This window comes from Dryobates pubescens, chromosome 11, assembly GCF_014839835.1.
Source record: "Dryobates pubescens isolate bDryPub1 chromosome 11, bDryPub1.pri, whole genome shotgun sequence".
Classification (NCBI taxonomy): Eukaryota; Metazoa; Chordata; class Aves; order Piciformes; family Picidae; genus Dryobates; species Dryobates pubescens.
This window is the reverse complement of record NC_071622.1, coordinates 29,435,278-29,452,744: the sequence shown is the minus strand read 5'-3', so window position 1 is coordinate 29,452,744 and position 17,467 is coordinate 29,435,278. Positions and strand designations below refer to the sequence as shown.

The window sequence follows — 17,467 nt, the reverse complement described above, 5'->3', positions numbered from 1 at the left end:
TTTGTATAAAGCAGCTTAGCTGAAAAGGTCTGGCCCTTGGTGAAACCTGTTGTTCAGACACACTTCCTAAATTTATAATGATGTTTCCTTGAGGGGCAGAGTCTGAAGATAAAGCCAGATATGGAGATAGGGAAAAAGGGGGCTGGAAATGGATGGCCAAGCATTGGTAATGTGTACAAGCAGCCATCTTTGGAGGCTTTCCCTTTTGTCAGCTGTACTACACAGGCATCTCATCCTGCACCCAGGGTGTTACTCTGGAAATAAGAGTGGGTTCTTGCTTGGAGTCAGTTTCAGGACCTTGTAATCAGATAGTTCAGGTAAAATAACAGAGCTTGTAGATTATTGCTGTGTAACAAAATGGGTGTAAGTGTTAGCCCACCTTGTGTGAGAAGAGCTGTTAGGTGTCCTGGGTGCTTCATACACACTTGTAGAGGAAGATGTCCACAAGCTTTATCAGCAACCATCATCTCCCCCTCTCATGTTCTGAGACAAAATGGGAAAAAGCAAAGGAGTTTAATCCTGCTTTGTTAGGCCTCTAGAGCAGACCTGAACAAATTAGATGTTAGATGTGCACTTAGTACTGTGAACAGTGCTCTGGGTGTTGCCTACAGTTCAAGGATAGATTTAAGTAGGTGCTTGTGGAAATGAAGTTTGAATTTGTGTGGTTGATGTGGTGTTTCCAGTGGAGTTGGCATACAGCACAGCTGTGTCCATATGTTGCAGGAACTGGTTCAGGGTTAACATTTGATTATGACTCACAGATTTTGGTTTATTTTTGTCTTCAGGCAAACCAACAGAATGTCCATAGCCACTTCCACCCTGCTCTTGCTCCAGTCCTCTCTACCTTACAGAATTTTGTCAGCACAAAAAGATCTTCAGCAGACGTGTCTCAGAGAAACTCAGGTATTCTGTGGGCAGCTGTCAGAATAGCTGTGTGTTGTTTGCTTTATGTTTGTGCTGGTTTGAAAGCAAAGCTAATACTTGAATCTGATTTGCCTACTCAGCCTCCCAGAAGACACAACACTGATGTTTTAAGACCCAAACACTTCCCAACAGATGACACTGATTTTATATCTGCTAACAGAGCTATGGCTTCTCTATTTAAAGAGCAGAATTCCTCTCCCTTGCTATTCCCTAATGTCCTTGTCAGAGACTTAGCACAAGCAAGCTTCTCACTTTAGAAATGGATTTCTCAAGGAGTAAAGCTGCCACCACTTCATTTATATCTTTGTTGCTCCTGAGCATATAAAGGGGTGTTCTGTAATAAGAAGGTCTCAATGTCCAGTTTGCAGATTTAGCAAGTGCCAAATCCTCACCCTGCAGTAGCGAGTGGAGAAACTCCATGTTTGTGTGCTCTCACCCACCTCAGATGTTGGTCACCTTTACTCCTGTCTGACGACAGGCAAAAGATGACATTTCTTCTGCCAGTTTGCATGCAGTGGAGGAGTCATGGGATGTTTTGGGCAGCCTTCCTTGTACCATTTTGAAGGCCCATGCAGCACTAAGACTGCATGTCTGCACTCCTTGATTGAGCATCCCTGGGGCTGGGCTTCCTGCTGCCACAGACCTTGCAGCACCTCATCAGGCCTACCTTGGCTGCTCAGAGCTGGATTGAGTTGGAAGGGCCTTTAAAACCTGGTTTATTCTATTCTATTTTGAAGTCCAGCTCCCCTGCTGTCAGAAGGAACATCAGCAACTAGAACAGGTTGCTCAGAGCCCCAAACAACCTGACCTGGAATCATTCCAGGGAAAGGCTATCTCCCACCTCTCTGGGCAATATGAGCCAGGGTATCACCATCCTCATGGTAAAACATTTCTTCCTTCTATCCTGTCTAAATCTCTTTTAGTTTCAAACCATCCTCCCTTGTCCTGTCACAAGAGTCCCTGCTAAAAAGTCTGCCTCCAGCTTTCTGATCAGCCCCTTTAAGTCCTGAAAGGCCACAAGGAGGTCTAGGACTGATTTAGTTTTGGTTCAGATTCTTCCTTTGAAATGTCTCCGAACCTCTCCCCTTTTTCTGTCCCCTCCCCTTTTTCTGTCCCCTTTATAATAACTTTTTAAAATATTTACTAATATATGTTTATGTTAGACATTTATAATTATATGATATCTATATGTAATACAGATAAATATAGATATAAGATAGATTCATACCATTATCTGTATTATAGGTAATTATATATGTACCTTAGGAAGATATAATTCTGAGGTATAGTATTTAGAGGCCAGCGGCTGGATATGTGGCAGCCAGACATCCTGGCTGTCTATTATTTACTAATACAATGCAAATTAGAAGGGGAAATCAATGGAACCTCAGCAGCCTCAGACCCTACCCTCTGTGGCAGGGACACTGTGAATTATGAACAATAGGACAGTGTCTAATGGAGTGAAATGCACAGCAGGGCTCTTCTCCACGCCTGCAGAGCACTGCTGTTGAATAGACTGTGGTGAGCGGCGGCTCGGTGGCATCCACCAGCCTGACGGCTTCCAGCCGTATTCAGCTCTGGTATCACACAAACCCTGTCCTCCTCATGTGAGCAGCACTGCCTATTTTGGCACAGGAAGGCTCTGCTTCTGCTGGGTGATAACTCTGACTAGGCAGCAAGGGACCATTGTCACCTGACGGTGTTATCTCTTAATTATATTATCTCTTAATTACAGAAGCTAATTGTTTGTTTCTTTATTAGTAGGAGCAGATACAGGCCCAAGGACTGTGGAGATAACAAGGGTCAGTGAGTTATTTTCTACCCATTCAAAAAGCTGACACCTTTAACTGAAGTTGTTCATTTTGGTAGAGTTTCTCAGAAGGAAAATTGCATTGTTTATGTTTGCAGTGGGTTGTTGGATGCCTGCCTGTGCTATGGGAGCTGCGCGTGTGAGGGTGTGCGTGTCTGTCAAACGTGTCTGTTTTCCCCCTGTTCCATAAATCAAACCAGTCATTGCTGTAGCCTGAATGCTGGCAACTACAAGTTGCTCCAATTGCAAATGTTGATTTGGTTTGCTTTGTTTTAGGGACCAAATGATGCACTTGGTATCAGTATAGCAGGAGGGAAGGGAAGTCCATTAGGAGATATTCCCATCTTCATTGCTATGATTCAAGCCAGTGGTGTGGCTGCACGTACCCAAAGACTCAGAGTGAGTAAAGAGATCCTCTCAGTGTTTCCTATTTCATCTTCCATGTGACTCACAGAGAAAGAATCTTAAAGACTTCTGTGTGCACCATCATTTTGATAATGTCTCAGAGACTACTCTGCCTCTTTTTATATAAAAAAAACCCAAACACTGAAAACCAAACCTGCCCTCCTTCTCCCTTTTTAATTTTGTTGCATCTTGGGATAATGGCAATTGTTGCCCACATTGGAAAAGTGACATTAATGGAAAGAATCTAAATGTCCTTGCAGTGGTCTTTGAGTGTGTGTGTGTTGATGCAGACCCAGGGAGGGCAGCAGCATTCTCTGTGGAAAGCATAGGCATTTAGGGGACTGCAGAGTGGGCATCATTTAGGGCTCACACCAACTAGAAACCGGAATCACAAAATCCCAGCCTGGTGGGAAAGTGGCCTCCAAAGATCATCTAGATTGATAGTTGTTTGGATGTTAAGACCCTGATAAGGAAATGCTAAAGACAGACACTTGTATCAGACCCCTGGGATATTTGGACTTCCAGGGATGACTGTGGTGAACACTTACAGTTTTGGAGAGAGTTTTAAGGAATCATTAGTGTTGAAAAGAATTTATTGTCAGATAGGTAGGATTGCTTTGGTCCATGAGATTCATTAGTACCTGCTGCTACATTCATGCCGAGCCTCTAACAGAATTATACAATAGCACCAAGTGCCAGGGTCAAGACCATTTTACGTGTAAGAGGAAGAAATCATCTACATTAATTAGATTAATATCAGAAGAGCAGCTTTCCTGTACTACAGTCAGCCCATGCATACATAGTCGGTTAGAATGAACTTCTCTGCAATTATGGACACAGGCGAATCCTTTCTGAATGGGCGGGTGAAAATCTCCCTCTGTCTGCTTGGAAATGGAAATAACAAAATACAGCCCATCTTTGTTTCTCTGATCTCATTGTTTTGTTTTGTTTTTTTTAAATCCATATTGTACTTGCTCTGAAGAATGGTGAATGATCACTGGCAACAGAGAATTCTCACAAAAGGGATCCTGCAAAAGAGAAGCATGACTCCGCAGTGCCAAGTTCAGGAGGAATTTTTAAGCATTCTTAATTTTAATTTTCCCTAATGCTAGTAATTTTCCATTACTGTTGTACTTTCAGGTTGGAGATCGGATTGTCAGTATTAATGGGCAACCTTTGGATGGGCTGTCTCATGCAGATGCGGTTAATCTACTAAAGAATGCTTATGGGAGCATTATCCTGCAGGTATGGTGATAAATTGAACATGCAGCTGCATGAGGGTAGATAAATGGCATTCAGGAGGGAAATGAAAAAAAATCCCAACCCTAAGCATCACTGGCAGAAGGCATCACAGAATTGCAGGGTGCTTGCTGATGGGAATTAAGCAGAATGAAAGCAAGAAATCATTTTCATTCAAAAATTCTTTATTGCCATTCATACAGGCTGTGAGCATGATTATAGAAAAGCATAACAAAGAGAACAAAATAACTTGTTGCTACACATGATAAATCAACAAGCTTCCAAGTTTGCCTTTTTTTTAATTTAACTAGGAACAAGAAATTATGTGAGTGTGTGTGTGTATGCATGCATGCAACTAGACTGTGACCAAACTGCCCACAGTGTTAATTTCCTTGTTCTTGAAAGGTGAAGAAGAAAGAAATGCTAGCAGCATTTAGTAAAAATGATAGCATCATCATTAAGACAGTGCTGCCTAGAATGGATTATTCCACAGGTAATGAATAATAACACTCGAGAGAGAAAACAGTGTTATCACAGCCCCCTTTATATGCTAGCTAAAAGGAAGGCATGTTCTGCCACTCTGCTTCTAATTGCTGCTTGCCAGTATATTCATCTTCAGCTTATTTTTATGTTTACACAAAGAAATGGGAAGAATGCTTGCCAGAGAGAATTCAAAATGCTTTGCAGAATCATGGTCACAATTGGAAAAAAAGCTTAAGACCTACCACTAAAATCTGCTCTGATTTTCTTCATCATCACAGCACATTGGATTGGAACACATCTTGACAGGCTTTTGCAGGCTTCTTGCTTTCATTGCAACACAAATGTGACTATAAAAACTGGGCAGGAAAAAAAAAATTAAAAAATTTAAAAATAATAAAAAAAAACCCCAAAGATTTTAAAAAGGAAATTAAATTAGAACAAACTTAGTTTTAGACTTGCTTACTGTTTGGTTTGTCTGCCCATGAACTGCTGACCTGTTAAGTGATGAGACAGTTCCAGAGCAGATGGTGTATTTGTGTAGTTCCATTGAAGTTGAAGGAAATACACAGATATAGACCAGCTGAGGATTTTCTGTTAAATTATAGTTATCATATTGTTACTAATGTTGAGTAATTTCACTTCTCGTGTCAACAGTATTCCCTGAATAGAAAATGAATGCTTGCTGCAGAACCCAAAATTGCTAATCTTGAAAGCTGTAATACAGCAAACTCCACCTCATCATGCAGTTAAAAATACTCCTGATGAAGCACGCTATCAGTTGGCTGCTCACACAAACAAAGAGGTTCTTCCAGAAATGTCTTTGAGTTCAGCAGTTCATCGTATCAGTCAGGGTTGGAAGGGACCACAAGGATCATCTAGTTCCAACCCCCCTGCCATGGGCAGGGACACCCCACACTAGATCAGGCTGTCCAGAGCCTCATCCAGCCTGGATGGGGTTTCCAGTTGTTGGGGTTTCTTCCACGGTTTTGCTGTCTAGATTCAGAGGGGCTTAATTGTTTTTACAGACAATGTTAAGTTTATTCTGATAGAAGAATCTGTTTTCCTCTGTTGAAGATCTGGCAGGGGCGGGTGGGGTGTTGTATGCGCCAGGGGAGATTCAGGCTGGATGTTAGAAAAAAGTTCTATACAGAAAGAGTGATTGCACATTGGAATGGGCTGCCTGGGGAGGTGGTGGAGTCGCCATCACTGGAGGTTTTTAGGAGAAGACTTGACAGGGTGCTTGGTGCCGTGGGTTAGTTGCTTGGGCGGTGTTGGATTGGTTGATGGGTTGGACGCGATGATCTTGAAGGTCTCTTCCAACCTGGTTTATTCTATGTATTCTATGTATTCTATGTATTTTCCTATGGGCAGGGAGTAGTGTTGAAGCCATAAGCATGGTGATGTTGTTGCTGTAAGCAGACCTTAGAGGTGGGCCCAAGCCAACCTTGTGAAGTTCAACAAGGCCAAGCTGCAAGGTCCTACACTTGGGTCAAGGCAATGCTAAGCAGGCACAGGCTGGGTAAGGAGTGGCTTGAGAGCAGTCTCAAGGAGAAGGACTTGGAGGTGTCAGTTGATGAAAAACTCACCGTGAGCCAGCAATGTGTACTTGCAGCCCAGAAGGCAGCCATGTCCTAGGCTGCATCAAAAGAAATGTGTTCAGCAGGATGTGGGAGGTGATTCTCCCCCTCTGCTCTTTATCCAGTTCTGGTACCCCCAGCATAAGAAGGACATGGAACTGCTGGAGCAGGTCCAGAGGAGGCCAACTAGATGATCAGAGGGCTTAGAGCGCCTCCCCTGTGGGGACAGGCTGAGACAGCTGGGGCTCTTCAGCCTGGAGAAGAAAAAAGCTGGGAAGGGACTTTTTACAAGGGCTGGTAGTGATAGGACAGGAGGGAATGGATTGAGGCTTGAGGAGTGGAGATTTAGACTGGAGATTAGAAAGAAATTCTTTCTAGTGAGAGTGGTGAAACACTGGAACAGATTGCCCAGGGAGGTGGTAGATGCCCCCTCCCTGCAGGTGTTCAAGGCCAGCATGGATGAGGCCTTAAACAACCTGGCCTAGTGGGACGTGTTCCTGCCCTTGACAACCCCCAAGCCATTCTATGACTCTCTGATTCTGTAGCTACCTTCAAGCATGGTGCTGGGGCTGCCATAAACACGGTGATGTGGCTGCCTTAAAGCATGGTGCTGTGGTTGCCTTACACACTAACCACAGGTACTTCTCCGTCACCAGATTGCTTTTTGTTTTATTAAAACAATCTAAATGGAATAATCCTATCGCTGTGATAATCATGAGTGATGTGTCATTAAGTAATTCTATTTATTATCAGGTTAGACCACTTCATGGCAAACTGCTTTGAAAGGTCAGATAATTGTGTGCAGTGGTGTGGAAAGGCTTATTATCAGTACGTCCTGGGAAGGATGGTTAAAAGAGTTTGCAAATGCTGTTTGCAAATGGGAGATTAGGGTCTCAGGGGAACAATCATCCCTTTCGGCTGTTTTGATGCTTTGGTTTAATTTAATTTCTTTTCTGCAGGTGTAGTAATGAGATAAGGGGAAGCTTTTTTACAAGGTTGTTGAACTCTGATGCGTTCTTACTGCCAACTGAAGTTTTTTGAATATAGATTTATTTTGCCCTCGTTTTATTTAACAACAAAATACAACAAATAGTGGCTGGCACTCTTTCCCCTACTGCAATGGGAAGGAAAACTTAGCGGTGTCTTTGCTGGCTGAGCCAGGTGCAGCTGTCTTGTCTGCTGGACCCCTTCATTTTGGGCATCCAAGAACCTGAGTCCTGGGATGCACAATTTGCATGAGAACTAATCTTCCTTCCTGGAAAACCACTACCACCCTCTTGGCTCCAAGTGATTAGAAAGAGGGAAATATTGTGGTGGAAGAATTGTGAGCATTCAGTTAAAACGAGGGATTTATATAATGGATTTTTTTTGTTTTTAATTTCAAAAAGGTACCTTTCCCCTGAGCCATGTGCACAGCTAGGGGTGGAAAAAGTACCTGTCAGTTTTGATAAGATAACACCATGGATAGCTAGAGGAGATACTGAAAATACACTTACTGGGCATTTCTTGCTGTCTCTGAGCTGAACTCTTGCGCTGTACAGTACACATCAAGCAGAGAAGAATATCTCATCACAAGGAGATGGAGCTAGGGGATAACCACAGCTTGTGGTTGTTAGGAAATCCACGTCCTTTCAGCTGTAGATACTTAAAATCCAAAAGACTTCGTTGTGATATCCTCATTTTTTCCCCCAGAAATACAAAATTAGTGTGCAATGACAGGTTAAAAAAAGAGCTAGAGAGGGCATTGACACTTGGTATTTAATAAATCCCATTGGAGCTGTGAGCTTTTGTCCTTGCAAGGCTAAACCTTTGTAAACAGCAAACCCTGGGCCTCAAGGTGCAACTGTTTCATCAGGAAGGCCGTAGCTGGCTTTGTACACAACCTATGTGGCATCAATATAGAATCATAGTCATTTTGAACCAGCACTGACCGGTCACCACTAAACCATGTCCCTCAGCACCATGTTTCCACAACTTTTCAATCCTTCCAGGGAGGGGGACTCCACCACTTCCCTGGACATCCTGTTCTGGGGCTTGACAAATCTTGGTGAAGAAATTACTCCTAATATGCAACTTAAACCTCCCTGATGCAATTTGAGGTGTTTCCTCTTGGCCTTTGAAGAAAAGAGTGACCCCCACCTCATTTACAACCTCCTTTCAGGGAGTTGTAGAGAGGAAGGAGGTCTTCCCTGAGCCTTCTTCTCTTTGCTATGGTTGCTTTAAAAATCTGAGCTCCAAAAGCTATCAAAATCACAGAATGATGGAAGTTGGAAGAGACCTCTGAAGACCATCTTGTCCAGCCCCCCATTAACACTGTTAATTACCGTGTGGTGGCAGTCGTAGTTTCAAAATAATACGGGAGCCAGACCTGGGAGGTTTAAGAATCTGTTTTGGTGAACTCATGCTGGAAATTGCAGAAGAATTGAACCCAAGGATTAATTTATTCCCTGCTCAGCAAACAAACAGATCCAAATTATTTCAAGGCCTTTGTCCAGTAGTGCTTTGGATCTCTGGATTTTCTTGAAGCCTAAAGTGCTCTCCATGGAAGACCTTTCCTTCCAAGCCCAACAAATGCTACTACTATTTTTTATTGGAAAGCATTGAATTGGCAGGACATTGAAGAGAGTAGGACTTGTATTTGGAATGTGCTTGGATAAAACCATCAGCAATTGATTTTCCTAAAGTATCAGCTGTTTTCTACATACTAATTAGCCAACATGTCTTTGGTATTAAGTGAACAGAGAGTATTTCATTGTATCCTTTCTCTTCAGGTTGTGGCTGATACCAACATCAGTGCCATTGCCACCCAGCTGGAGAGCATGTCTGCAGGGTGCAACCTAAACTCTTCTTCCGAGCATCCTTCTGAAGATCCTGAGTAAGTTTGTCCTTAGTTTGCACAGCTGAGGTGATTTTCTACCTGCCATGCAAGGGAAAAGCCTGGGCTGGTGAAGGAAGTCTCTCCCATTGCTTGTCTCTAACTTTCTATCACCTCCAAAATGAAAACTGTGACATTCTCCAAGCTGATTATGGACTTGGCTCCATCTTCTCCCAGTGACAGAAAAAACTTGAGTAAATAAGCACAAAATGTGCTTCCAAGCACTAGTTATAGACATTTGCCCCCCAGCTGCCCAAAAGTACCTCCTTTTCTAGTGTGTTATGCTGCCATGAGAGTTCTGCCTTGTCTGTTGGCTTCCTTGCCTGAAAGGAGTTACAGTCATAGCAATTTGAAATAATTTGTCATTGGCAGGCTAAGGCAAGAGGTGTTCAAAAGCCTGGTATCAGAGACAAATGTTTCAAAACATGTCCCAAAACTTTGTCTTTGGAATCTTTTTAGCTCTACAGTTTGAAAAAGTCTGATTAAAGAATTTTCTACACAGCACTTCTGTATGGTGATGCAAGTTAAGAGATCCACCCCTCCCATGGCCATGCATCAATCCCCGTTGTGTGCTTTTTTAGGCCAGCTTATAACATTCCAATTATCATTTTGAAATTCATTTGATCTTCATTCTGGTTCATTAGCATCATTATGTTCTTCATATTCATTCTTTGATTCATTCTATTTATTTTAAGAAGCTGAGATGCAAGTTGCTGCCCTACCTCAGGGGGGTTGGGGTATAGAAGTTAAGCTTTTTATGCTGCATTCTCTAGTCTTACAATGTGAGATGCTGGGTTTGTTGCTGCTCTCAAAGGAGAATTGCTTATTTCTCAAAAGGATTTTTACTTTCATTTCAAAAGAGTGAGGAAATTTGAATGTGAAAATATGAAGCAGAATCAGGTTTATGTGTACCTTCTGTCCTAAAGAAATGCCTAGATACTGGTTATCACAGGCTGCACCTTTATACAGGTGGAAGGTGCCAAGCAGCTTTTGTCCACAGTAATTCTTTCTAAATATGTAGAAATTACTACTTCTTTTTTTTTCCCTCTTCGAATTTGAGGTAGATATAGGGCTGAGCAGTCTGAATTCCACCAAAATTCTTCTTCTGTTCAATGTAGACAAAAATCTTCCAAAATTCTTCCTCTGTTCAATGCAGGCAATAAGAAATCTTCGAAAATTCTTTCCCTGCTCAATGCAGACAATAAAAATCTTCCAGAATTCTTCCTCTGCTCAGTGTAGACAATAAAAAAATCTTCCAAAATTGTTTCTCTGTTCAATGTAGACATAAAAGCCCCTGAAGAGACGTTCAGGCTCTCAGTGGTGCACCAAGTAGAGGGGGTCTCTGGAGTTAGCCCCTGGGGTTATGATGCATGGGGAGATAGGTCAAATATTGTTGGCCAACAGCCTGCAGTAGAGCTGAGACTATAAACTTGAGGGTTCCTGGCTGCACACTATTAGATTCATTCCTCTCAAGCCATGAAATAAACTCATGCTGCAAGGAAATTGTTGCAGTTGCCACTTGTGCAGACTGAGGATGACAGCATGGCCACTGAGGAAGCAAACTCTCCTTTAGGCACGTGCAGCAACTGCAGATGAGGAGAGCCTCGCTCGCTGCGGCAGAGATAAGTGCTCTTGTTGAGCTCTTGTTAAAAACAAGGCCTTTCCAAGTGAGGAGTTGATGTACACAGAGCAGTGTTTGAATTGGGGCTGTACAGGAGTGTGTTGCAGTGTCAGGGCAAGAGTCATGGTTTGTGACTGTATGAAAACCTTCTTGATAGATCAGTGTCTCTGTAAGTGTTCCTGCTGTGTTCCCCAGAGACAGACCTTGCTATTCTAAGTGATATTTGTTGTGTTTTCAGAGCACCTCAGCCTAAGATTATTACTTTGGAGAAAGGCTCTGATGGACTGGGATTTAGTATTGTAGGGGGGTATGGAAGTCCCCATGGAGACCTGCCCATTTATGTCAAGACTATATTTGCCAAGGTATCTTTCTTTTTTTGTTGTTGTTGTTTTCTCCCTTTTCCTGTATTATCTTTAAAGCTAAGATTTGGCTTGGATAATAGATGATATAGTAGAAAGTAAAATGTACTGTCTAAGTACATTTGATGTGTCTAAGATCTCACAGCTGGCTTCTCGGTTTATATTTCATATTACTGATGGCTGAAACAAGATACACTATCTCAGCAAAATTGTTCTCTGTACTTGGGAAATTTGATTTTGTACATTAAAATACTTATTAAAGCAGTTTTTTATCTGTACATATCAGAGTGCCTTTCAGGAGGAATGCAGACATCACTTTTCCCACTGTACAGGAGAGGAGGCAGTTGCAGAGATGCTGTATCTTGGTGGAAAAGCAGCATTAAGCTCCCGTGTCCAGATAGTCACCTCAATGGGGAAACCCACCAAAAACACCATACTTGGTGGCTCAAAATTGAATTGGATTACACATCAGTCCCAGCTCCAGTTGTTCTCGCCTGCTTCCAGCTTCTCTCTCATGCCTCTCCACGAGTGCTCCATCCCCATGTGCTGGAAGTGCTCATGGCATGGCTGTCTCAGTCCATCTCCAACCCCAGCTTCATGTCAAGAGAGGACTTGAGGGTCCCAGCTAGCTACAGCAGCAGCTGTGTCCACCGAGGCTGAGGAAGAAATGTAGCACAGCACAGCCTCGAGGCAGATAGTCCCAGAATGGCCACTGGTGTGAAGGAAGAAGTGCTCCTTTTCCCACCCATCCCCTTGCTCAGTGTGAGCCAGCAAGATGCATCAGACATGGCCACCTGAAGACAGTCCTAGAAATGGGAGGGGGTGGGGAGGAAGTGGGAATTAGGGATGTTTTCCACAAAGCAACTTTGAAGTCAGTCACACGCACTTGCTTGTTCTGTGCCTACTTGCTGCCACTTCTGTCAGCACTTCCAGCAGTGTAGGTAACATAATTAAGACTTCATCTGAAGATTGAGTAGAAGTCCTGTCTCCTCTGCTTCTGTGACTGCTGTGCTCAAACCACAAGTATCTGGTCTTTTTACAATTTTCAATTATTATCATGGTGAGACTTTGTGTCATTAAACTGATGCCTAGATTTGCAAGTTTCTAGATGTAAGCAGAGCTGAGAAATCCTAAATTGAAGCGCGAAAACACTGTAGTCACTGGTGGGGCCATGGAGGGCAGAAATTAACGCCATGAGCAGGCCTCTGGGCAGAGCAGGGCTCAGGATTTGGGTTAAAGAGCCACACTGAGGCCTCTGCAGAAGAACATCCATTTCTAAAGCTCTGTGGGAGCTTCTCAGGGCCTTCAGTGGAGCCCAGCTCCTTCTGGGGCTTGGGGCAATACCCAGGCTGTTCTGCTGCATGAGCTCCATGTCCCTCTTCTCCCCATATTTTAGCTCATTTCTGAGCACTGTCTGTGGAGTACACTTCAGTGCTGCTTTAACAATCCTCTCCATAATCCCAAAAGCCAGAACCAGCCTTCACACCACATTTTTTTCAGAGACAAGCCAATTCACCTCTTCCAGGGGTGCATCACCCACCTACGCTGCCCCAGACCATGCGAGGTTGGGTCAGCAAGCTGAGTGATGGGCAATAGTCCAAGCAGTGTGGGAGGCTTCATCACTATCATTTCCCATGTCCCCTCCCAGTCAGGGTAGGATTTCCAGCACTACATCCCTCCTCATTTCACCCATCAGCACAACAAGAGGTGTGAGGGCTCCGTGCCTCTGGCCACTAACAAATGGCTCTGCCCTTCGCAGGGAGCAGCTGCGGACGACGGCAGACTGAAGCGTGGTGACCAGATCCTGGCGGTGAATGGGGAAGCTTTGGAAGGGGTCACCCACGAGCAAGCTGTGGCCATTCTGAAGCGCCAGAAAGGAACTGTAACATTAACAGTGTTGTCCTGAATGTGGTTATTTTAGAACATCAGCAGAGCTCTAATAATGCCCTGCAGCCCTCAGCAGGATGTAAAGCAAAGCCTGGCAAAACCGAATCAGTGTTCACCGCATTGCCAGAAAGGGTAGCGCGCATCTCCAGCTTCATTTAAGCCTTCCTCACTTATCAACCCTTTCTTCCCACCCTCCCCTATGTCTGGTGGCTTTTGAGGTATCTCTGGATGAGTTTAATGGGGAGACTTCAAAGAACAAGATCCTCTTTGACTGTATTTAGACAGCAGTTTATCCACACTAGGTCTGAACCCCACTTGCAGCTGCTGAACCTGCAATCGGTTCACACACAAAACAGAATTCCAATCGTCAACCGATCTCATCTGATGAGCAGAAATAAATGCCGAGTGACTTGTCATCTCACTCATGATTTACTTATGCTAATTGTCCTTTCAAGTATGCCAGAAAACATTAGCAATGTAATTAAATTACCACTGTTCCAAATGATGAAATATCAAATTCTCCTCTGGGAAATTATTTGTGCTCGGCACAGTAAGTCTGATAGTCAAATGTGAGCTTCTCATGTTTATCTCTTTGGGTAGGTCTATGCAAGTTAGTCAGAGGTAATTACTGTGATGTGTCAATTTGCTGCCTTTAGCGTGAAAAATAAACTAGGGGAGAGGGAAATGTGTGGGGTGGTGTGTGGTTGTTTTTTTTTAGGCTTCTAAAGTATTTGAGCCTTTTCAGATCTTTAAGCAGCATGAACAACAACAACCTATCTCATTCTATTCTAATTATATTTTTAAAGAAGAAGAAATGTGTTGATATATGCCAGGCATGTTGCATACAAAGGCAGTTGTTGTTGTGCCAAGCTGCAGCATAATTGTTCATCCTGAAACTTTAATGAAGACAAAAAGTTAGCTCCAGCAGCATGATCCCATAATTCTAGTAATGATGGTGAGCAGTCCCTCTGCACCTTGTCTTTAAGGCTTGATGAAGTTAATCCAAACCAGCAAACCGTTTCACATTTCCAAGACTCTCCCCAGCATCAGATAGTGCAGGAAGAGGCTTTCATGCATCACAGAAGATGATTCTCTCTTGAGGCTGCTGTTCAAATTTGGATAATACTAGTCAGTGGGGAGGTGATCGCTGCAGCAGATGAAGATGATGTCCTTCTGGGGCTGGCTGCCATGCCCATCCCTTTGAGGGCAGGGGTTCTTCATGTCCCTTCAGCAAGTCAGGACAGCTCAGCTGAAGCCCCAGACTATTTCTTTTGGTTTAAGCTCAGCTAGGTGAAAGTGTGCTGAAGCCCATGAGGATCATTCCCAAGGCCTATTGCACTTTGCACTGGGATGCAGGAAGGTTCAACCCAAAGTTAGCCGTGTTGCAGCCATTTCTGCAGTGATTATATGACTGTGGCCTTAGTGATTTAGCAAATGAATTTGGCAGGCAGATTAATGGTGGTGCAAGTTGTTGAGGTTTAATCTTCCTATCCAGAGGAGCAGTAGGGTTTTAGAGGAAGCAGCCCAGTCTGATTTGGACTATTTGGTATAATTTATAATGATGATGTGGCTGGGAGAAATGAAAAGTGGGCAGGGTTCAAAATTGGCTGCTCATTTTCAGTGGAAAAAAAATCCCTGGAATGAAATGAAAAGAAGATTCCAAATCTGTGGTACAATAACTGAATAAATCTGTAGTATAATAAATGAGTAGCACAGGATTTGTGTGTTAAAGGTAGTGCTGTTTGGTATGGCTTAGCTAGAAGTGGGTATGCCCCCACTTTCCATGAAGTGAGATGAACTACACCAAAGCAAGCAAGGTGTGACTAGCTCTCATGGAAATAGGTTTCTTAATTTCATTGAAAAGTTTTCTTTAGGTAATCACAAAGTGCATTTAGCCTGCTGGAACCATTGGTGGGTATTTCATTACCAGTGCCTGGAAAAGACTTGATATTTTCAGTGGATTCCCACTGTACTGTTTGATTTGCCAAGCGAAGTGTCTGTGGAACCTCAATTGTAGAAGCCCAGGAATTTGTCCAGAGGTAGCAAATTGGAGATTCCTTAACTGCCTTTGGTTGCAGAAATATCCAAGGTATGAGAATCACAGAATCAGCCAGGTTGGAAGAGACCTCCAAGATCGTCAAGTCCAACTGATCACCCAACCCTAACTAATTAACTAGACCATGGCACTAGTGCCTCATCCAGGCCTTTCTTAAACACCTCCAGGGACACTGACCCCACCACCTCCCTGGGCAGCCCATTCCAATGGGCAATCATTCTTTATGTGAGGGACTTCTTTCTAAGATCAAGCCTAAACTTCCCCCTATGCAGCTTGAGACTCTGTCCTCTTGTTTTGTTGCTGGTTGCCTGGGAGAAGAGACCAACCCCCACCTGGCTACAACCACCCTTCAGGGAGTTGTAGACAACAATAAGGTCTTCCCTGGGCCTCCTCTTCTCCAGGCTAAACAACCCCATTTCCCTCAGAAGTTAAGTGCAGGTAGGTGAAATCTGAAGAGGCACCCTCTGGAATTCCTGAACAAAACATAATGATTGCTCTGATGATGTTTCTACAACCCTTGCATTCCTACTTTAAGATGCTGCCACATTTAATCTATACAGTTTTACATGGCTCTTTATTAGCCTGTTGTGCATACCCTGTTCATATTCATTGAGTACAATTTATGGGCTGGGACATTTTGCACTTCTCCATTGCTGATGAGAGAGAGAGAACATTTTCTTGCTTCTTGTAATTTGCACTTTGTGTGTTGAATATATTACTGCCAAAAAAAAATAATATTAAAAAGTATTGTAACTAATTGATAAACCAGTGCCCGTGCAGGGAAGCGTGTGCTGTATGTACAGGACCACAGAGCTAAACCTGCATCACGCTTGCCTGGGCTAGGGTGTTCTGGTTTGTTTAAAACTTTGATTTCTGCACAAGGGAAAAAGCAATGAAAGCTCCTGATTGTATGTTTATGTATATCAGTAAAATCAAACATTTTATGACTTCAAAGATTCTGAATAAAGCTTGGTTGCATAAGTAGTTGTGGGTTTATTGATTTGGGTTCTTCTGTTTGAAGGCGCTGTTAACATCTGTTGCATGAGGTGTGTTCTTTCATTTGACAAGTTCAGGTCAAGGGAGAGTCTCCTCACCTTCTACTCTGCCCTGGTGAGACCACATCTGGGGCTTGCCCAGTTCAAGAGGCACAGGGATATACTGGAGAGTGTGCAACAGAAGCTGTGAGGGTGATGAAGGGACTGGAACATCTGTCTGATGAGGAAAGCCTGAAAGACCTGGGGCTGTTTAGTCTGGACAGGAAAAGACTGAGAGTGGATCCTAATAATGTTTATAAAGGTTGAAGGGTGGATGTCAGGAAGGTGGGGCCCAGTTCTTTTCAGTGGTGTCCTGAGTTATAGCAAGGGGCAATGGATACCAACTGAAACACAGGAAGTTCCACCTCAGCATGAGGAGAAACTTCTTTACTGTGAAGGCAATGGAGCACTGGAACAGGCTGTCCCGAGAAGTTGTGGAGTCTCCTCTAGAGACTTTCAAGACGCATCTGGATGCATTCCTGTTTGACCTGCCTTAAGTGATCCTGCTTTGTCAGAGTGGTTGGACTTGATGACCTCAGGCAGTGCCTTAGAACCCCTGGCATTCTGTGATTCTCTGATCTACTGTTCCAAGCAGGGCTTGTGTTGCCCTTCTTGAGCAGGAGCAGCAGTTGTTGTAGGAATGGTGGAAGCCAACTGTGGTGAGAGCCAGCTCTGCATCCAGGGAGTAGGACTGCTCCCACATAAGACAGTCACAGGGAGCCATCCCATGCACCAGTGCTCTCCATCAGAAAGCTCCAGCTGCCCAGTGAGCTGGCTCCAGACAGGTAAGTAGGTTGTAATCAGGGGAATACCAAAAAAACTCTTGAATGAGGCACAAAGGATTTGGTGCATGGACAGCAAAACCAAGAGATGAAGGTGCCGAGTGATCCTTCTTGTGCCAGAAGGAATCAAAATCAACCAGAAGGATGCTTGTAGGAGGAGCATCTATACCATAGGTGTCTTGCAGCCCTTTAGAGGTGCCACTCACCACCATTTCAATGCACATGCAGGTGGGAAGAGTTCTCCTGCCTTGGATTGAGGTCTCAGTTGTCAGAGCCTTTTCTTTTAGAAGGACCATGTGCTGTTAACTGTCCCTCCATCAGATTCCTCGCCTGCAGAGACATGGAATAACCTGCAGTTTGCAGTAGCAACATCAAGGACATCACCAGGAGCCGTCTTAGGGCTGTTGGCATTTCT

General features: G+C 43.7%; 1 protein-coding gene across 1 annotated transcript in view; it reads left to right on the top strand.

The window, feature by feature from the left end:
- The window catches only part of PATJ (PATJ crumbs cell polarity complex component), a 168,041-nt gene extending 151,802 nt beyond the window's left edge, over positions 1-16,239 (top strand). The window contains exons 39-45 of the mRNA XM_054165049.1: positions 786-903; positions 2,689-2,726; positions 3,011-3,133; positions 4,280-4,384; positions 9,210-9,313; positions 11,173-11,296; positions 13,053-16,239. Coding sequence (XP_054021024.1) covers positions 786-903; positions 2,689-2,726; positions 3,011-3,133; positions 4,280-4,384; positions 9,210-9,313; positions 11,173-11,296; positions 13,053-13,199 — 759 coding nt within the window. The 3' untranslated portion in view covers positions 13,200-16,239. The remainder of the gene's footprint in view (positions 1-785; positions 904-2,688; positions 2,727-3,010; positions 3,134-4,279; positions 4,385-9,209; positions 9,314-11,172; positions 11,297-13,052) is intronic.
- The last annotated feature ends 1,228 nt before the right edge of the window (positions 16,240-17,467 follow it).